At 42.5% G+C, this 22,151-nt stretch overlaps 1 protein-coding gene across 1 annotated transcript in view; it reads left to right on the top strand.

Moving 5' to 3' along the window:
• CCDC175 (coiled-coil domain containing 175) overlaps positions 1 to 22,151 on the top strand; it is a gene marked incomplete at both ends in the record, with an annotated part of 59,846 nt that overhangs the window by 5,297 nt on the left and 32,398 nt on the right. The window contains 6 exons of the mRNA XM_079768993.1: positions 982 to 1,093; positions 4,612 to 4,747; positions 8,353 to 8,581; positions 16,049 to 16,171; positions 18,889 to 18,998; positions 20,931 to 21,012. Coding sequence (XP_079625119.1) covers positions 982 to 1,093; positions 4,612 to 4,747; positions 8,353 to 8,581; positions 16,049 to 16,171; positions 18,889 to 18,998; positions 20,931 to 21,012 — 792 coding nt within the window. The remainder of the gene's footprint in view (positions 1 to 981; positions 1,094 to 4,611; positions 4,748 to 8,352; positions 8,582 to 16,048; positions 16,172 to 18,888; positions 18,999 to 20,930; positions 21,013 to 22,151) is intronic.

Below are 22,151 nucleotides of genomic sequence, written 5' to 3'. Positions count from 1 at the left end.
CATGTTGTACTGCACTGTGATCTCATGAAAACCTCTTCCTTTGCTTTGTTTTCAGTTATATTTTTTCTCTAGGGATTCAAGAGATCAAAGTATTTATTGTGGCTTATTACAGTATCTAGTATGTCTCCATTTAATATCTGACCTGTGAAATCTCTTAGAGATAAATCCTTCCATTTTTTAAAGTAGCACATTTTCACTATTATAAAAGCACTACAAGTTTACTCTGGAAAACAAAAAAAATAGACAAGCAAAAGGAAGAAAGTAAAAACCACGATGATCCCACCATCCTACAATAATCACAGTTAACTCCTTGATGAATGTTCTTCCTTACTTTCAGGGTATAGATTATGCCTGTATTGAGTTTTATTTTTTATAGAAACCTGATCATACTATATATATAATTATATAACTTGCCTTTCATTATTAATAAAAATAATAGTAATTTCTCAGGTAATAAAGTACCTATAGCCATTACAACCATTTATTTAAAAGATGATTTCATCTGTTTTTCCATGAACAGATTTTTAAATTTTTTTCAAATAACCCCACCTCCAAAATTATGAATTAATAACAATAATAACAACAGGCTTACCTGACTTTTTGTTTGGATTTGTAGGTATGTAAAGAGAACTGTTGTTCTCTTTATACGTAAGCATATTTTTATAGGCATTTTCTACTTTTAATTAAGTAGTTTTCTTTCTCAATGTTACCCTTTTTGTTGAAGTCTTTAAATTGATTGAAACTGCAAACAGGTAACACACATAGGGAAAGATGATTTCTGAGTAGGAGAAAATAAGTGGAAATTAAATTAACAGTGATACCTTAAAACTGATTGTTCTTATGTTTCCTACTTTCTATTCCAAATGAAAATGGCAGCAGAAGATATTTAATGAAAATTACATTTTTGACCTTTGAAAGCATTTATAGGGCATTGTTTAGGAGATAAAGTTTATTGTTTTAATATGTAATTTCAATCTTTAGGAAGAATTGAGAAACACTACAATTGAACTTCTGGAAATCGAAAGCATGGAACTCAGTAGACTATATTTTCTATTGGAAACTCTTCCTGACAACATTAACACAGAACTGGAAGGTATTTTGAGGGTGACTGGGTAAAGAAGGTGAAGGGATTAGCAAAAGAACACATATGCATTCTCCATGGACGCAGACGATAGTGTGATGAAGGCTGAGGCAGGGGGGTGAGGGGTAGGGGTGGGCAAAAGAGGGGGAGATGGGGGACACCTGCAATAATATCAACACTAAATATTTTTCATTAAAAAAAAAGAAAATAGAACAAAGTCCTTGTAAAAAGATGAGTTTAATTTATGGTTAAATAAGTTTAGCTTAGTTATTTCATTTCAAAATATAGCTAGAAAGAATACATGACACAAACATAGTGAGATGCATATTTTTCCTGGCATTTTAAGTGGAAATCATATATAGATGTGTGTGTGTGTGTGTGTGTGTGTGTGTGTGTGTGTGTGTGTGTAAAATTTATATAATTTAGTATATAAATAGACTAAAGATATATAGATCAGCCCATTCCAAATTGATATTTATCCAACTAAGTTAGGCAGCTTGCCTGGCCTAAATCATCAGTTTTCTATGAGTTTGGCTACTATAGGTACCTCATATAAGTGGAAGCACACAATATTTGTCCTTTTGTGACTGTCTTATTTCACTTGGCATAATGCCTTAAAGGTTCATCCATGTTGTAGCATGTGTCAGAATTCCTTCCTTTTTAAGACTGAACAATATTCCTGAGGAAATAAGGGAATGGGAATGTGTGTGTGTGTGTCTGTAATTATATATATAATATAATGCCTTAAAGGTTCATCCATGTTGTAGCATGTGTCAGAATTCCTTCCTTTTTAAGACTGAACAATATTCCTGAGGAAATAAGGGAATGGGAATGTGTGTGTGTGTGTCTGTAATTATATAAATATATATATATTTATTCATTCATCCAGTGGGCCCTTGGGTACTTCCTTTTGGCTATTGTGAATAATGCACAGCTTCCCCAGCACCCTTGGGTGGTTTTCAGTGAGTTCTAAAGTATGGCACCTCCTTGGACAGATTCCCTCAACACCTCAGAAGCCAGATTGCCAGCCCAGTATTTCATTAATGTCTTTGAGCCATGCACTGGGCCACAGCCACCTCCAGTGAGGTCTAGATCTCCGGTGTGAGGTGCTGCTTCTCCTAGGGCAGTGGTCGGCAAACCGCGGCTCACGAGCTGCCACGGTTTGCCATTCTGTTGACTAATGAGTTTGCCGACCACTGGACTAGACTAAATGTTACCGTGTAGTTGGAAGCTGTGAGGATTAGGCAATTGTGGCATATTGTATGCAAAGAGGTAAAGAGTAGTATATGAGAGTGGTCAGCAAACTCATTAGTCAACAAAGTGGTGAACCGCGGCTCACGAGCCGCGGTTTGCCGACCACTGTCCTAGGACACTCTGTCTCAGCCCTGGGCATGGTGGCTGTTCCTTATGTCTGCTGCTCTTGAATTCTTTAGAGTTCTCTTTATTTTCTTACTATTCATTCCCTCATTACTCTAATCCTGTTATAGTCAACAAAATGCCGAGTGCATGAAAATTCATGCACTGGAGGGGGGGTCCCTCAGCCCCATCTGCCCCCTCTCACAGTCCCGGAGCCCTCAAGGGCAGGAGGCGACCTGGCAATCGGGAAGGTGACGCCCCATCACACATCTGCTGCTGCCACTGCCGGCAGTGCAAGCCTTGGCCGGCCCTGGTGATCTGAGCCTTGGGCGGCCCTGGGTGGCTGGGCAGCTGCCATCCAAGGCTTGCCTGCACCTCAGGCTGGCCCTGGGCGGCTGGGGGGGGGGGGGCGCTGAGGGGCCTGGGCACCACCATCTTATGGCTGTGGGCACCTCCATCTTTGAGGGTGTGGCAATCAATTAGCACATTCTCTCCTTATTGACTGTGGGTACCGCCATCTTTGATGGGGAGACAGTCAATTAGCATATTCCCTCCTTATTGGCTATGGGCACCACCATCTTTGAGGGCGGGGTAGTCAATTAGCATATTCCCTCTTTATTAGATAGGATCATTTTATATCAACTTATATAAGATTCCTATGACCTAATTGGGCCCTGAGTGATACAGTTGGTTATAAAACAACATGCACAATGTTAGTCTAAGTTGGCAGGGAAAATACAACAAACTGTACATGCAGAGAAGAATCATGCTTGGAAAAAATCCTCGCCAAAGGCAGAATTAAGAGTGTTTTGTTTTATTTTCTTTGGTTGCTTTTTTATTTTCTAGGTTGAGTTTTATAATCAGGAAAAAAATATTTCAGAAGAAAAAAAATACCATATGAGCTTATAAGATCCTTGATACATGCTGACTACTTAACCAAGTAACCTTAATTGGCCTTATGAATCAAGCTTTGCTACTCAAAAGATGGTTCTTGGGTCAGCACCATCAGCATCCCCTGAGAGCCTGTTACAAAATGCAGTCTCTATGCTCATCCCATACCTGCTATATTAGAACCTATATTTCAACAAGATCCCCAGGTGTTGCATGTGCAGATGTGAGACAGTTTGAGAAGTCCTGCTACAATGAACAATTGAACTAGTAGCCTAGAAAAAATAACCCAACTCTCTCAGGGAAGATAGCAGTTCATTTCTAGGAAATTTTATGTGTAGAAATGGGTCATCTGGGACTTTGCCAAACAGCAGTGTTCAGAATTCATCTGTCTGTTACCATCTGTCTGTCATGCACTGAGGTAGTCTTCTGAAGTCTCACGTGATTACACTGAGTTGTTATTTACTGGTGAATAATTAGTGTATGTTTTTAACACACTGGGTTCCCTGGACAACAGAACCAGAGGCAATGGCTTTTGCACTATTATTTTATTAGGCAGTACAATTCAAGGAGGAGGAGAGAGGGGTAAGGAGACCAAAGTGGGGAGAAGGGAGAGCTAATATGGGGAACAATATGATGTTGACTGTTGGCAAATGCAACTATTGAAGTAGGAGAACATGCCCCTAAGACACAGTTACCTCTTCTCAGGACCATCCAGGTACTAGTAGGCGCCTGTTGATCGCTGGTCCAATGTTTTGCCCCACCTCTGCGCTTTGGGTTCCACCTGCATGGGTGTGGGTATCTAAAGAAGTTCTCAATCAGGGCACATACCCGGGTTGTGGGCTCAATCCCCATGCAGGAGACAGCCCATCTATGTTTCTCTCTCATTAATATTTCTGTCTCTCTCTTTCTCTCTCTCTCAAATAAATAAAAGCATATTTTAAAATTAAAAGAAAAAATAGTCCCATGATAGAGGCAATAGGGAAGTGCCAGGCAGCAGGTGAGGAGTGGATGGAAAAGGCAGGCATTGGGTGCTGTCAGATGCACCAGTCTCAAGCTGCTCAGAGCCCATAGAAAGCTGGTCACCATAGCAGCAGCTAAAATAAGGGAAATAATTGATAGATAAGATTGAGAGAGTCCAAAGGGGTAAAGAAGAGGTGTTGTGTTACAGGAACACAATTTAAAGAATAATTCAAAGAAAGGCAATTTGTCCATGATTTGAAAAGCTAGTATCTACAATTGTGCTATTTCTTAAATAACAGTAAACATTTCCACTTACTTTTAAGAATTTGTCATCGCTGCTCGCAAATTAAACCTTTTTGAGATAAAACAATTACGGATGAAAGTTGCAAGGTTAAATAATGAAATAGAGTTTCTGAAGACGAGAATGGCTGATATGAAAGAAATTAATAAAGATCTGGGGTAGGTACTTCTGTTCAATACCTGAGGGAGTTGAGGTCTGGGGCCGGAGTGGGAAGATTGTCCGAAGGGCTTTGTCCTCTGACCCGAACATGTGCAAGGCAAGAGAAGAGGTGGAAATCACTTGTAGAAGATGACTCGGGCTGATGAGGGTGTGTGATGGCTGCAGAGATCTGGGGAAGAGAGCAGAAAATCTTCAACCCCTACAGTCAGGTGACCTATGAAATTTTGGAGGCAATCCAGCTTCTGAGCAGCAGCTGCTGCGTGTAAATCCCACAGTGCCTTGCACACCGCCTCCACAGGCAGAGGCACATGGTTTCCATTTTAGTAAAATTAAAATTTACAAACTCCACCCACCAAAGGAAGAAAGCTTGCTGGGTGTAAATATAGCATCAAGCCAGATAGATTGTAGCTAGCTTAGTTCCTTGAAGATAGTCAGTCATAATCCAAGACTGGATTATGTTCCCCAGAGAGGACCTGGCACCTGTTAGTCTCTTTCCTTTATTCCTAGCTGTGTTGCCAGCACTTTGCCCCTGGGGGCCTCATTTTCTCCATCTGTTAAGTGGGGATTACAAGTCTTGATTTACCCATCTCATGGAGGAAGAGATATATTCTGAAAGAAAAAGCAAAAATAAACCTCTGAAGAACAACTCAGTACTGTGAGCAAATTTGCAAGACTAATTAATGTGTAAATATTAGAAGGTCAGTTTGTCAAAATGAGAAGTTTTCAAAGAGCCCTCATCTTAGGGGGAAAATCCTCTTGGGAAGCTAAAATAATCAGAGGATTGCTTGGTGCACAAGATTTCAAAGCACGAGGAACAGGGTGGAGACCACAAGGCCCTAGTTCGATTTCCGGAAGTAGGCTCCCAGAACACCTGTTCCGGGAGATGCTCCATGAAAAAGAAAGTTCATCGTCACATAAGTTTGAGAAATGCTCATTCTTCAACCCCTGTTGGGGCTTCACAATGCAGATTTGTACGTGGCGCATGCTAGCCACGGTTGCCGGAGATTGCCACGTAGACTAGACTGTCCGTTTCCAAGCTGCAATACTCCTGTCAGCTGGCCAGCAGCCACCACACCCCTACAGACCAGTGACTCTCAGACTTCATTGTGCGTCAGAATCTCCCGGGGTTCTTGTGAAAACGCAAATTGCTGGGGACACCCACCCCCTGAACTTCTGACTTGGTGGCGGTGAGGGTGAGAACTTGAATTTCTGACAAGTTCCCAGGTAATGTTGCCGCTGCTGGGAGGTCCTGACCACATTGTGAGAATCGCTGCTGGAGAGAAATCCTTATGGTAAGGCAAATTACAAACATAACGTGGGTTGCTTGATGATATGGTATCATCAAGCTACAATTGTGTGTTGCGCCCCTTTTTCAAAGAAGGTGGCCCTCTCCTGGACAGTTCTGGCAAGCCGGATCCCTGCACGCTCTCTGGTTTGCTTTCCTTAGGCGGCTCGGCAGGTTTCTGAGGGCTCGCTCCTCCGCCCGCCCCAGTGCTCCCGTTAGGGTTTTTCATTTGACTTGTTTTGTTTCACTCTGTCTCCCTGAGGCTACGCGATCCCTAGTTCGATTAATTCTTAGAAGCCTTCCTGTACTAGACCACAAAGCACCCAGGATTTGACTCCCTCTAGCCTGGGCTTCCGTTTATTGCATTTATGTGATGGAGTTGACCTCTGGAAATTGAACTTACCAACAATCCATTTCCATTTTCCTGAACCTTTGCACACAACCACCTGAACTAAAATCTTTAGCCCTGGAGACTAGAAAAAAGTTTGTACATTGCAGGAGCTTTTTAAAAATATATAGTAATGTTATCAGCCAGAACCGGTTTGGCTCAGTGGATGGAGCGTCGGCCTGCGGAGTCAAGGGTCCCAGGTTCGATTCCGGTCAAGGGCATGTACCTTGGTTGCGGGCACATCCCCAGTGGGGGGTGTGCAGGAGGCAGCTGATCGATGTTTCTCTCTCATCGATGTTTCTAACTCTCTATCCCTCTCTCTTCCTCTCTGTGAAAAAATCAATGAAATATATTATAAAAAAAAAAAAAAATATATATATATATATATATATATATATATATATATATATAGTAATGTTATCAGACAGGGACCTGGCCCGAGGGGGGTCTGCCTAGGGCTGGCCAGTAGTGTGTGGGTTTCTGACTTTGTGCAGGAAAGATTTCACAGCACAAGTCCAGGTGACTCTGAGGGTACGTTGATCAAAGCTGGGGACAGTGACATAAGGGCTTAGCATAGAAGCAGCAACAGGAGAGCCTCGGCTGGGCTGCTTTGGTTCACTGGGAAGCCAGAGAAAAGGGGGCCTTGGAGACAGGTTCAGAGGGTTAGGCTAGCCCAGGTGAGAGCTGCCACTGCCCATTGCTCTTCCCCCTCCCCCCCGGAAGCCCCCCTCCCCCCAAAAAAAACTGTTTGCAAGCCTCGTGTGGTTCCTTAGGGTTTAGGAGATGCATGCCTGTGAAGGAAGAAGAGGAGGAAGGGGAAGGCATGGACATGCTCCCAGAAGGAGAGCATGCATGCAGGGTCCTTTGTCTTGAGGGTTTTCATCTCTCTTTTGCAGGCAGGAATCTTAGGGGAGGTCTCAATGAGTGGCTTCAGCAGAAAATTCATCAGTTTTCAGGAGTGCTCTTCCAGGGTCACTGTCTCTACTGATAGGGCGGGGGGGAGGGGGGTTAGTCACTGCAGCCGGCCCTGGCATCACCCACCTGGTTTTGCTGCTTTTCTGGGCCTGGAGCTGAAATACAACCGAGGGCTGGATGTTATCTCCAGGGAGATGACCTTGTGTGTCTGGCTGTAAATTTCTCAGCCAGTTTGTTCAACTATCTGTCTCAGTTTCTCGATTCCACTTGTCCTGGCTTACTGGCCTGTCTCAGAAATTGTGGCAATTATTCCTTCTACAAATCTTTTATGGTTAGCCCTGGGGTAGATGTTTCTAGCAATCTTAAAGTCTTCCTCCAGTGAATGTGACCAACTGACGTGTGAAGGTATCGTCTCCTTTTGAACTCAGATTTGGCTGCAGCTGGTGGAAGATAAGAAGGTTCACATTAGGTTTCAAGCATCCCCTGAACGGTGAAGAGGGACCCTCCCCTCGCCAAACTCCTGTCCATCGGAGGGAGGCGAGCTTTCTCCTGGGTCCTCCCTGCAGGGCCATGGCATCAGAAGGTGGCCGGTGGGGTGGTGGGATGTTTATATTTCTTGGATTTAACTACAGATCTCAGGATGATACGATAGATAATGGCAGTGCTACATAGCAAACCATTTGTCTGGCCAGGCTTTACTTACTTGCTCCAAACTGTTTCTGAATCACTGCTAATTTAACCCAAAATATCCCATAGACACTACCTGCTATGTGGGGATGGGTGTGGTGAGGCAGGACCATGTGATAGTTTTACTCGGTAAATAGTTACAAGGTTAACACTTGTGTATCCATCTGTCCTCATCTCAACCACGTTTAGGCGATTACAGATACAATTCTCAAATCAGTATGCCGTACAATTTCCCCCTTTATGGTGGTTGATCTCACCAAATAGACTTTAAGTTCCTTTCCTAAAAGCCATACTTTTCATGCCATGAATGATTTTTTTTTCTCTCCTAGTGAACAGCAAAAGGATCTGGCGAAGCAGCATGAAAAGCTTGTTGTGTTACTCAACCATGCGATGGAAAAAAAAGCCATGACCACTATTTACATCAATGAGACTTATACAAAAATAAACTTGGAGAAGGAAGAAACAAAACTGCAAAAGAAATATATTCAAGCTATAGAGGAGATAATAGACAAAGAACGAGGAGAATATTTGAAGAAAAAAAAAAAGTTGAGTGACCAGGTAAGTGGCATGATTTATTTTCTGTAGCACAGAATTGTCCAGAACCTCAAGCACGAAATGGGGAATAATTTATCTGTCCTCAAGGCTAGCTAGCGCTCCTGCGCTGTCCTCTGTGAACACGGGGATGGGCAGTAGAGGAGAGATCCTTAGAGTGTAGGAGATGCGTGCCTGTGGGAGAAGAGGACGGGAAGGGGGAGGTGTGGACATGGTCCCCGGAGGGAGAGCACACGCACCGGTCCTTTGTCTTGGGGGTTTTATCCCGTTTGCAGGTGGGAATCTTAGGGGAGCCCCTTGGGGAAGACAGTTAATTGTATAGCAGCATCTCAGTTCATGAGAAAGAATATGAGTGACAGGATTTGTATCACTGGGGCGGCGCCTGGCTCCTAGGCAGCCCTATAGGGACCAGGAATTTGCCTCCATGTCATCTGGTTGCCTTCGGCCGAGTCTCTAAGGCAGGACTAGGAAGTTCAGCCCTGCCCCAGCCTGCTGCACCTGCTGAATGAATGAATGAGAGAGAGAGAGAGAGAGAGAGAGAGAGAGAGAGAGAGAGAGAGAGAGAGAGAGAGAGACCTTTGTCTCCTGGGATTATAACCAGGAGCTTGTTCAAAATAACCAGTTAGCTTCCTAAGGTTTCAGGGGTTTCAGCTAGGTCCAATGATGGCTTTCCCAGGTTAGACTGACAGGCTCTAGGGTCAGGCACCTCCTCGCCACCATTTTGACTTTACGGAGCATGTCCGTATCTCCCCCTGCTCCACACACAATCGGGTCCTGGGGTGGGAAGAGAAGGGTGTTGACGCCCTGGGAGGGACAATGCTGCGATTTCTTGGGGTGTGAAGCTGTAGCTTCCCGGTGAAGCACACGGCCCCTGCTTCCCAGCCGAATATGCTCAGCAGTGTCTGACATCCTTGGCTTCTGTTCCCATCAGGAAGTAGCTAACGGCGGCAACACTGTGTCTTTCAGGAATAGTTTTACACTAAAACCATGGATCATCCTTTTTGAATATCGATAGCTCAGGCTTAAGTCATCCTTGGAATGGGCTCTGTGAAGGAGCTGGCAAGAAGTCCCTTGAGCCCTCTGCAGCCACTAAACTGAATTTGTAAAAGCCCAGCTCCCAGGACCTTAGCAGGACGTTAGCGGGGCGAAGCTGCTGGTAGCCTGACCGCAGTGCTGGAGTCAGCTGACATCCATGTCTCAAAAACAGTGAGGGGCTCCCGTCCACTGGGCGAGAACTCACTTGGTTATTACTATCCCTAGGAAATGGGAATTTCAGGACAATAAGAACCAAAAGGCGTTTTACTGTTTTCGTGCCGTATTGACAAGGATGCTGAGCAGCACTCGGTCACCCCGCTGTTGCCAGCCCTCTTCCTCTCTCTGAGCCCCCAGACCCTGAAGTGGAGCGGCTCACTCAAGTCACAGGGGCCAAACGTGGGGTGTGTCTGTGTGGGCACAGCTGGGTCGGGGGTGAGAAGTGGGGAGCCCTGTTCCTTTTCTTTACTTCCCCTGGGACTTGATTGGGGATGCTGTCTGTGTCCTTCATGCTGTATCCCAGCTCTCCCAACAGGGCCTGGCGTGCCTCGCACGTGGACGAGTGTCTGACTTCATTTTACACGCTTTGGGGAAGTCCCCCCACCCCCTTCTTAGTCTTTAATGTAAATGTTAAAATGCAAAAAGGAGGCACAGAGGAGCTCAAAACAGGAAATTTGCAAACCTGACAGGTTCTTTCTTATGTGAATAGTCAGTCTCGGGGTCTACAAACATTTTCTAAAAGGGTCCGATGGTACATGTTTAGCGCTTTGTGGGCCACACAGTCTCCGCCGCAACGATGCCACAAACAACACCTAAAGGTGTGAGAGCAGCTTAGGAAAACAGGTGGTGGCTGGATTTGGACCCCGGTAGGGGTTTGTTTACCCATGGTGATCTCCCTGGAAATTGGCACCAGTTAGGACGCTTTCAGATGCAAACGGCAGAAGCCCTGACTAAGGCTGGCTTAGACTGTAAGGGCATTTGTTATCTCACGGAGTAGGAATTACCAATGCAGAACAGTATCCAAGACTAATTCATTCAGTGGCTCATCATCCTCTCCTCCATCCTTCATCTTTTTAAAAAATGTATCTTTATTGTTGAAAATATTACAGATATCCCTTTTATTCCCCAGTGACACTCCCTCCCCCCCGCCCCCTGTAATTGCATGATTGTCTGTGTCCATGAGTTATGCATGGACAGTGGTTCCATGCCTCTATGTCTCTGGCTCTATTCTGTTCATGAGTTTATTTTGTTCGTTAGATTCCAAATATAAGTGAGATCATGTGATACTTTTCTTTCTCTGACTGGCTTACTTTGTTTAGCATAATATTCTCCAGGTCTCTCCAAGCCGTCTCAAAGGGGAAGAGATCCTTTTTTTTACAGCTGCATAGAGTTCCATGGTGTAAATGCACCACATGCAGAATAGCGTCCAGGGCTGTTTTTATCCACTCATCTACTGCTGGGCACTTGGGCTGCTGTTTCCAGATCTTAGCTATTGTAAATAGCACTGCTGTGCACATAGGGGTGCATATATTCTTTCCGATTGGTGTTTCAGGCTTCTTAGAACATATTCCTAGAAGTGAGATTACAGGGTCAAATGGCAGTTCCATTTTTAATTTTTTGAGGAAACTCCATACTGTTTTCCATGGTGGCTGCACCAGTCTGCATTCCCATCAACAGTGGATTAGTGTTCCCTTTTCTCCACATCCTCGCCAATACTTGTTGTTTGTTGATTTGTTGATGGTAGCCATTCTGACAGGTGTGAGGTGGTACGTCATTGTCATTGTAATTTGCATCTCTTTGATGATGAGTGACTTGGAGTATTTTTTCATATGTTTCTTGGCCATCTGTATGTCCTCTTTGGAGAAATGTCTATTCAGGTCCTTTGCCCATTTTTTAATTGGATTTCTTATCTTCCTTTCGTTAAGTTGTATGAGTTCTTTATATATATATGTTGAAAATTAACCCTTTATCAGATGTATCATTGGCAAATAGGTTCTCCCATGCAGTGGGCTTTCTTGTTTTGTTGATGGTTTCTTTTGCTGTGCAGAAGCTTTTTATTTTTAAACAGCTGTTTATCTCCTTTGTTTCTTTTGCCCTAGGACAGTGGTCGGCAAACTCATTAGTCAACAGAGCAGCAAACTGCGGCTCGCTAGCCGCATGTGGCTTGCGAGCCGCAGTTTGCCGACCACTGCCCTAGGAGATGTATTGGCACAGATATTGCTATGGGAGATGTCTGAGATTTTGCTGCCTATGGTTTCTTCTAGGACTTTTATGGTTTTCCGACTTACATTTAAGTCTTTTATGCATTTTGACTTTATTCTGTGTATGGTCTAAGTTGAAGGTCAAATTTCATTGTTTTTGCATGTACTTGTTCAATTTTCCCAACACCATTTGTTGAAGAGACTGTCTTTACTCTATTGTATTCCCTTGCCTCCTTTCTCAAATGTTGATTGAGCGTAATGGCTTGAGTTGATTTCTGGGTTCTCTGTTCTGTTCCACTGATCTATATGCCTTTCTTGGGCCAGTACCAGGCTGTTTTGTTTACAACAGCTTTGTAGTATAATTTTATATCCAGTTGTGATCCCTCCAATTTTGTTCTTCTTTCTCAAGATTCCTGCTGCTACTCAGGGTCTTGTTTGGTTCCATATACATTTTTGGAGTATATGTTCTAGATTTGTAAATATGCCATTGCTATTTTACTAATTTTATTTACTTATTTATTTTTAAAATGTATTTTATTGATTTTTTACAGAGAGGAAAGGAGAGGGATAGAGAGCCAGAAACATCGATGAGAGAGAAATATCGATTCAGCTGCCTCCTGCACACTCCCTACTGGGGATGTGCCCGCAACCAAGGTACATGCCCCTGACCGGAATCGAACCTGGGACCCTTCAGTCCACAGGCCGACGCTCTATCCACTGAGCCAAACCGGTTAGGGCGCCATTGGTATTTTAATAGGGACTGCATTGAATCTATAGATTGCTTTGGGTAATGTGGACATTTTGATGATGCTCATTCTTCCAATCCATAAATACAGTATATTCTTCCTTTGTTTGTATCTTCCTCTATTTCTTTTTTTTTTAAATGTCCTATAGTTTTCGGAATATAGGTCTTTTACCTCTGTGGTTAAATTTATTCCAAGGTGTATCTTTTTGTTGCAATGGTAAATGAGATTTTTTTTTTCTCTTTCTGAGAGTTCATTATTGGCCTATAAAAATACCATCAATTTCTGGATGTTAATTTTGTATCCTGCTACTTTGCCCAATTCATTTATTACATGTAGTAGTTTTTTGGTGGAGTCTTTAGGGTTTTCTCCGCACAATATCATGTCATCTACAAGTAATGACAGTTTTATATCCCTTTTTCAATTTGGATGCCTTTTGTTTTTTCTTCTTGTCTGATTGATGTGGCTAGAACTTCCAGTACTATCTATAATAATAAAAGGGTAATATGCTAATTATTCTGGACAGCCAAACGACCTTCCAGATGTCATTCTGAACATCCTTCCTGACAAAGCTGTGGCGGCGGGGGCCGAGGCAGAGGTGGTTAGGGGCAATCAGGCAGGCAGGCAAGCAGTTAAAGGCAAGCAAGCAGGCAGACAGAGAGGTTAGGGGTGATCAGGCAGGTAGACGAGTGGTTAGGGGCGATCAGGCAAGCAGGCAGAGGTGGTTAGGGGAGATCAGGCAGGCAGGCAGAGGGGTTGGGGCAATCAGGCAGGCAGAGTGGTTAGGGGCAATCAGGCAGGCAGGCAGGCAGAGTGGTTAGGGGCGATCAGGCAGGCAGGCTGGTGGGCAGTTAGGAGCTCGAGCCTAAACCTGCAGTCACACATCCCCCGAGGGGTCCCGGATTGTGAGAGGGTACAGGCCGGGCAGAGGGACCCCGTCCACCCCTGTGCACAAATTTCATGCACTGGGCCTCTAGTATTGAATAAAAGTGGTGAAAGCAGACAACCCTGTTTTGTTCCTGTTCTTAGGGAAAATGGTTTTAGTTTCTGCCTATTAAGTATGATTTGGCTGTAGGTTTGTCATATATAGCCTTTATTTGTTGAGGTATGGTTCCTCTCTTTCCACTTTGCTTAGAGTTTTTATCAAAAATGAATGTTGGCCTAGCCAGTGTGGCTCAGTAGTTAAGCATCAACCTATGAACCAGGAGGTCATGGTTCAATTCCCAGTCAGGGTACATGCCCGGGTTGTGGGCTAGATCCCCAGTGTGCGGCATGTAGGAGGCAGCCAGTCAATGATAGTTTCTCATCATTGATGTTTCTATCTCTCCCTCTCTCTTCCTCTCTGAAATCAATAAAAATATATTTTTAAAACGGGTGTTGGATTTTGTCGAATGCTTTTTCTATATCTATTGATATGATCATGTGATTTTTCAATTTGTGTATGTGATGTATCACATTATTGATTTGTGAATATTGTACCAGTCTTGCATCCCTGGAATAAATCCCACTTGGTCATGATGTATGATCTTTTTAATATATGGCTGATCTGACTTGCTAGTATTTTGTTGAGGATTTTAGCATTTATGTTCATCAGGGGTATTGGCCTATAATTCTCTTTCTTTGTTGTGTCTTTATCTGGTTTTGGAATTAGGATAATACTAACCTCAAAAAAGAGCCTAGAAGTCTTCCTTCTTCTTGAATTTTTTGGAATAATTTGAGGAGGATAGGTGTTAGTTCTTCTTTGAATGTTTGGTAAAAACTCACCTATGAAGCCGTCCAGACCCGGGCTTTGCTTGCTGGGACTTTTTTTTGTTTTTCGTTTTTTACTGCTTCAGTTTCATCAGTTGTTATCAGGCCTATTCAGGTTTTTGTCTTCTTCCTGATACAGTTTTCGAAGATTGTATGTTTCTAGGAATTTGTTCATTTCACCCAGGTTGTCCAGTTTGTTGGCATATAGTTGTTTGCAATATCTTATCTAATAAAGAGGGAATATGCAAATTGACCATCATGCCGTAACGATCGAGATGGCTGTGCCCACAGCAGAGGCCAAGTTCCCGTAATGAGCCTTAATGAGCAATCAGCAGGGACTGCTGTGCCCTCAGCTCCACTGAGGCTGTGCCCCCCGCCTGGTGGAGCTTGACAAGGGACGTCAGGCTGTGCCCCCCCACCTGGCAGGGCTTGACGGGGAACCACACGCTGCACCTCCTACCCCAGCGCCGGGCCGTGGGACCTGAGGCTGTGCCCCCTACCTAGCGGGGCTTGACAGGGGACCTCAGGCCGTGGCCCCTGCCTCGGCACCAGGCCAGGGGACTTCAAGGTGCACCCCCTGGCCCGGGCCAGGTGACCAGAGGCCACGCCCCCCACCCATGGGGGCTTGATGGGGGTGGGGCCGGCTGGGTCTGGATCTCGCGCGATTTCGAGGCGCACGTGGGTGGGTGGGGACTTGACTCTGGGTCCCATGGTGCGCCCCAGACTCGAGGAGGAAGATTTTCATATACATTTTACTAATTTTCTTTCATCTCTGACACTTATATGATAGAGAAAGGGCAAATAGCAATATTAAAATATTTCCTCTAATTAATTCCCTTTTAATGTGCACAAATTTCTTGCACCGGGTCACTAGTTTTCTTATAATCCTTTCTATTTCTGTGATGTCCATTGTTACTTTACTTCTTTCATTTCTGATTTTATTTATTTGGGTCCTGTCTCTGTGTTTCTTGATGAGTCCGGCTAAAGGTTTATCAATCTTGTTTGTCTTTTAAAAGAACCAACTCTCGGTTTCATTGAATTTTTTGTATTACTTTGTATTTTTTATATTGTTCCCTGGTAGAGTTAAGTCCAGCACAGCATTAGACTAATTCCAGTCCATCAGTTCATCGTGTGTGGAGTCCACATGTCTGCGGGCCATGTGGGCAAGTGCAGAGCGTGAGGGCACACCCCCTACAACAAGAGTCCCACGAGAGCGAGAGCTCCCTTTGTTCAGGAGCTTCTGTGTCTCAGGTTTTGCACCCTTGCAGTAGCCACATCTGTTCTGGCCAGTGACCTGCTCCCAGTGACTGATAGGTAATCACCCGCCCTAGACCACCTAGACTTTACTGGGCATGCGTGCATTCTTTCTTTGTCTAGTCCCTTCCCCCTGGATCTGCGGGGAACAGCCTGGGAGAGTGTTAACTTATTTTCTTTATTGAGCTTAGAGAGAGAAAGGGATGGAGAGAAGGAAACATCCATGTGAGAGAGAAACATCGATTGGTTGCCTCCCGCATGTGCCCCCTACAGGGTATCACCTGAATTCTGGATATGTGCCCTGACCTGGGATGGAACCTGCCACCTTTAGGTGTACAGAACAATGCTCCAACTGAGCCATCGGCCAGGGCTGGTTATTATTTATTGTTGATATACTTAGATTGAATATGAATTAGATTGATAAAATAAAAATAAAGTTTCTAAACTTTGTTGCCCTCATAAGCTTTTTCATTGGTTTATGTTTATCACTACAGATTAGTGAATATGAAAAAATCTGTGAATCTAAGAAACAGGATGCTTTTCATAGGAAGAAAGAATTGGATAAATTAAGGATTAAAGAGTTGGACATAAGAGAAAAAGTTACTACCAGCACAGTGGTAAGAAAGGATAAACTATGCTTTTCAAGCCTGACCCGGGCACCTTTACTATGACTGGTAACAGGCACTTTAAAAAGGAATTGATTTTAATTTATGTTCACATCATTCTGGAAGAATATTTTTGTCATGTTAACATTTTCTGATACTTTAGTGTGTTGTAGTGCAGTTGTGTTTTCTTCTTCAGGAATATGGTGGGAAGAAAGAAATTTGGCATGCCTTAGGTACAGATTGCATTTGGATGGACCAAAATACTGTAAAACTGATTTTAAAAAAATGCATACAATACCATATGTAACATTTCTATGATATTGCTTTATTTTACATAACAAAAGAAATAACCATGGGCAGATTCCTTAATTCTGGATATGTGATGATAAAACAGAATTTAGTCTCTCCATTTATATTGGGTACTGGAACATAATAGGGAAAGGGGACCATTTGTTTATTAAAGTTAGAAAATACTTGAGAACTCTGCAGTTCTATTTTTTAAAATATTAATAACATTGAGTGAAAGCCAGTACTATGTTAAATATTTTGTGGGGATCATCCTTATTTTAAAAATTATAAAACTGGACTATAATTAAAAATTAGAAAACTGTGACTATAATTGAAAACGTTAATGATAATACCACTTCTATGTTAATTAAAAGAGAAATGAATGGTAATCTATCACAATTAGTTGAATTGAGTCTTCATTTCTTCCATCTGTATTGAGAAACACATATAAAACTATATATGGGCAATAGTAATACTGAAACATCACACTTCTTATCAAAATGCTCAGCTAATTCCATTATGTTTTCTATATAGTGGTCCTGATAATTTTAGTTATATCGGGTATGACATCCAATTACAAAACATTGGTCAAGTCAAAATTCCCCCCCCCCCCAAATATATTTAAGAATATCATTACCTGTTTTTTAAATATCAACATAGTAAGGAAGCGCGAATCAGGCTGGACTCAAAGGAGAAGTTAGGGATTGTATAAAACAGATTTGATCTACATGCCCCCTAAGTACACACCTCTAGTTTGGACCTCATAAATCAAAGCCACGTGCCCTCCGAGTTTTAGCTTGGGAAAATGAAGCACATGCTCCTTAACCTGTACTCCAGAGATCTCTAAGGCCAAATGAGACAAGGCTTGAAAATGTCACCTTTCCTCTCTCCCAGTCTAGCCTGCCCCACCCTACCTTACCGGTGGAGAATAGTGTTTAAGGCACAAACTTGAGTGGCAAAGAGACCTAGATTCAAACCTTGGCTCTATCAGCCCAAAGTTTTTTCACCTATAAAATAGGGTGAGCCCTAGCTGGTTTAGCTCAGTGGATAGAGCCTGTGGACTGAAGGATCCCAGGTTTGATTCCGGTCAAGGGCACATCCCTGGGCTGCGGGCTCGATCCCCAGTAGGGGGCGTGCAGGAGGCAGCCAATCAATGATTCTCATCATTGATGTTTCTCTCTCCCTCTCCCTTCCTCTTTGAAATCAATAAAAATGAAAATTTTAAAGTGGCGTAATACTACTACTTCCTACTTCGAAGGGCTTTGGTGGAGATCAGACATTGGTAAAGTTTGTTGTTATTGCTTGATATTAGAAAACAACATTTTGGCTGTGCACTGAGACAATAGGGGATGTTAGATTAATCTTCCTGTGGTGCCTTGAGTTTAGAAAACTCTGCACCCAGGTCAAGCTGTTGGCAGAAAAGAATAATGGTGCGTGGTCCTCAAGATGGCCTACATATCCAGGGCAGGGAGAACTGAGGACAAGAGGTAAACCAGTGTCATTCCTGATGGCCTTTGGCATTTAGTCACTAACCTTTTTGACCAGCCAGAGTCCTTTAGACGTTCTGCTGATTTTTGGCGGAAGTTCTGGGATTTCAGACCCTTGTTACTCTGGAATTAGTTATGGCCCAGAAGTTCAGTCCCAAGGTTGCTTTAGAGAAAGAAAGAGTTTTGGGGAGCTGTCACCTGTCTCACGTGGCATGCTGGAGAGCACCTTTATGCTGCCCACAGGTGTGTCTAGGACCCCACATTGGCATGCAGGGTTAGATGGCGCTCGATAATCTGCCCGTGGTACCTGTGCTGCAGGGCACAGTAATCTGACCGGCTCCGTTCTCCCTCACAAGCCCAAATGCAGGCCCAGGGCTCTGATACGTTTGCCTTCCCTTTTCTTTATTCCAAAACGGCATTGTCAAAATATCTGTTTCACTATGAATTTTCTTCATATTTCCTTCCTAAAATGAGGCTAACATTTTTTCACAGTCTCAATGGTTTCGTTTTCAAACTTGTGATTAAATATTAAGAGAGCAATTTTTTTCAGCATGAACATAGCTATCAATTGAGGTGAAAGACCCAATTTGTTTTGACCTGTTTATAATATCATTCTCCTCTCCTGGAATAACATTTTAAAGATGATTATGAAAATATAGATTTGTTTATTTTTTAAAATGATAGTCAAAGTGAATTCATGCCTTGAAAGTTGTTTTTATAGTTGTCACATCCTCACTATTATATTTGGTTGCCCTCCCTCCCAAATATTATTTTTTATTTCTGTCCTGGTTTGTATTTTGAAGAAACAATTGTAATAATTGCTTTTATTTTAACTCAAGGACACCCCCAGTGTAGAAGTTGAGTGGGTGATACATGAATATTTAGTGAATTGAACCACCATCATGAGTCATTTGACAATGACTGAATGCCATCATTTTTTAACATTTTCAATAGGTACTTAGTGATCACAATATGGAGATAGCAGAACTAAACGAATCAATAAGGCATTGGGAAAAACAGGTTGAAGAAATGAAGAAAATCTGCAATAGCCTGGAGGAAAAAATGTAAGTATGATACTTTATTTTTACGGAAGCATTTCTCAGTGTCATGTTTCTTTCCTTTAAAAATGTTTATTAGATGAAAATTGTAAGCTTTTAGTTTACTAAAATTTGTGTGCTTGTAAACTGCATAGAAACACCTCCTCATTTTGAAATTAATCAGTCTTTCCCATGATCAAGAAAATATTGGGGCCGAAACCGGTTTGGCTCAGTGGATAGAGCGTCGGCCTGCGGACTCAAGGGTCCCGGGTTCGATTCCGGTCAAGGGCATGTACCTTGGTTGCAGGCACATCCCCAGTAGGGGGTGTGCAAGAGGCAGCTGATCAATGTTTCTCTCTCATCGATGTTTCTAACTCTCTATCTCTCTCTCTTCCTCTCTGTAAAAAATCAATAAAATGTATTTTAAAAAAAAGAGAAAATATTGGGGATGATGCAGTCACCTCAGGAAAAGGAAGGGACTCGGTGGAATGTATTCTCACTTCAGTTCCAGGATTCCTGCAAATGAATATGCCCACAGGAAGGCATTCATGAGGCCTGCCGCAGGGCTACACACTCACCTACCCATATGGTACAATGGCTATTCTTAGTCGAGGGAGGTTTGCAGAATTTATTGAGAAATTACAGAGAAGCCTCTGGGCAAAAACTTTCACCCACGGGACTTGAACCAGAAACTTCAGGGAATCTTCCATCCCCAAGGCCCACACTCTCTCTTCCTTTTGCAAAAGAGTTTCATCTTTCTTTCTTTATCTGCATGCTGTGTTTTCTTCCTGGTGTGCCATGGCTAAGCATGACCATTCCAAACCCTCTGAAATTACCTGACACAGGCCGTTTATCTTTAGAGATTGGCCAACAGACTCTCTTCCAGGAGAATTCCTAGATTTCCCATCAAAAGCCATTTGGCTCAGCCCTGGCTGGTGTTGCTAAGTGGTTAGAGCATTGGCCTGAGCACTGAAGGGTCGAGGGTTCGATTCCCTGTCAAGGGCACGTTCCTGGGTTGCAGATTTGATCTCCAATCCAGGTTGAGGCGTGTGCAGGGGGCAACCAATCTATGTATCTCTCACATCTCTCTCTCTCTCTCTCTCTCTCTCTCTCTCTCTCTCTCTCTCTCTCACCCTCCCTCCCTCCCTCCCTCCCTCCCTCCCTCCCTCCCTCCCTCCCTTTCACTCTCTCTAAAAATACCCTTTGGTGAGGATTAACAACAAAAACTGTTTGGCTCAGCTTTGGACCAGAAAGTGTGGTCTTATAATATGGCTTCTGGGCCTATCTCCAGAGTTCGATTTAAAAGACAAATTGTGAACTGAGCAGATTCCACAAGACAAGTTAACTGCACATGTGGAATCATGTTATAAAAGGGCTCATTTCTACATACACAGGTTTGAATGTACTGTAATTAAAACTACTGTGTCTTTTAAAATAGCAATTGCCCAGTACAGTAATCATCACCATTGGTCCATAAAGTAGGCACCAATCTTTGTACTCAATACCACATTTAACATAGGAAGACTCAAGAACTACTACAATTCAAACTCAGAATAAAAAAATATTTTTCTTTGAAAGTGATTTAATAGTTTTAGTTCATATATTTTTTAAAGAAAAACTAGGCAGGGAATCATAGTGGAAGATACAGATTAGTTCTTAAATTATTTCTAGGAGTTATGATTAAAAATCTTGCTATACTCAGGATATTAACACCCAGAACTCAATGGCATTTTTATATACCAATAATGAATTCTCAGAAAGAGAAAATAAAAACAACAATCTCATTTGGCATTGCTTCTTAAATGATTGAATAGAATAATAAAGCATTAATTCATCAATTCTAAAAAGTAAAATCTTTTGTCTGCTATAACGAATATATAAATATGTTATATAGGGCAATATGGCTTTGCTAAAAAAAAATGTCTTAATATGAATTTGTTTGGCTTCCTTTGTTCATAGTTATTTTTTAAAGAACACCAAGAACAAACTGGGAGAGAAAACTAATATTGAAAAAAATGAATATTTGCAGAAGATAAAGGAGGTAGGAAGACAGAAATTATGATTTTTTAGATTATAATTAGATTTTCTTTTTAGATAATATTTAAGTAAATGGAGAAATTTTCCAAAACTAGATTTTTCATTAACTAATAATAATTATGATCAGTCACAGTAATTGATTTAAAGATTTTATTCCCTCCCAGAGCACTTTAAGTATAAAAGAAAAAATTGCTCATGCGAAGATAAATTATTTTCTTGATAACTTTTCAAGTGGATATGGTTATTTTATATTAGGAATATCCATGACTAATGGACATTTTTATGTGAGTTAATTAGAAAAAATAGGAGCTTCTTGCTGTTGTGTAGCAACCCATATTGTACTTAATAATGTTAATGAAATATTTAAGTCAAATTTAGTCCTCTGGAGAATTCCCTAGACATTTTAAAACTTAGGTTATAAGAAATATGATATTTTAAGTAAATAATCATGGCTGTAAACCAAGATTTCTCCACAAGATAGTCAATGAAGCATTTATTTTGAAAGTTGAACAATTAGAGGCAAAATACAATTAAAGCTTAACAGAGATGCTTTATTTAAATGTCATTGTTTAGGATATGACAAATCTATATATATAAAGGCCTAAGCCCGTGGTCGGCAAACTGCAGCTCGCGAGCCACATGCAGCTCTTTGGCCCCTTGAGTGTGGCTCTTCCACAAAATACCACAGCCTGGGCGAGTCTATTTTGAAGAAGTGGCATTAGAAGAAGTTTAAGTTTAATATTTGGCTCTGTTGACTAATGAGTTTGCCGACCACTGGCCTAAGCGACCGGCTGACCCTATGATGCACAATGACCATCAGGGGGCAGACGCTCAACATACAAGCATGGAAACATAGAACAGACTGATGAATCTCAGAGGGAAAGGGGAAGGGGGGAGGGCAGGAAGAGATTAACCAAAGATCTTATATGCATGTTAGAGGCCTGGTGTATGAAATTCATGCATGGGGGGGGGTGTCCCTCAGCCCAGCCTGCACCCTCTCCAATCTGGGACCCCTCGAGGGATGTCCGACTGCACTCTCAAAATCCAGGACTGCTGGCTCCCAACTGCTCTCCTGCCTGCCTGCCTGATTGCCCCTAACCGCTTCTGCCTGCCAGCTTGATCACCCCCTAACCACTCCACTGC

This window comes from Cnephaeus nilssonii, assembly GCF_951640355.1.
Source record: "Cnephaeus nilssonii genome assembly, chromosome: 4".
In the NCBI taxonomy this organism is placed as follows: domain Eukaryota; kingdom Metazoa; phylum Chordata; class Mammalia; order Chiroptera; family Vespertilionidae; genus Cnephaeus; species Cnephaeus nilssonii.
The sequence above is the reverse complement of the archived record's forward strand: the minus strand, read 5'-3'. Positions and strand labels throughout refer to the sequence as shown.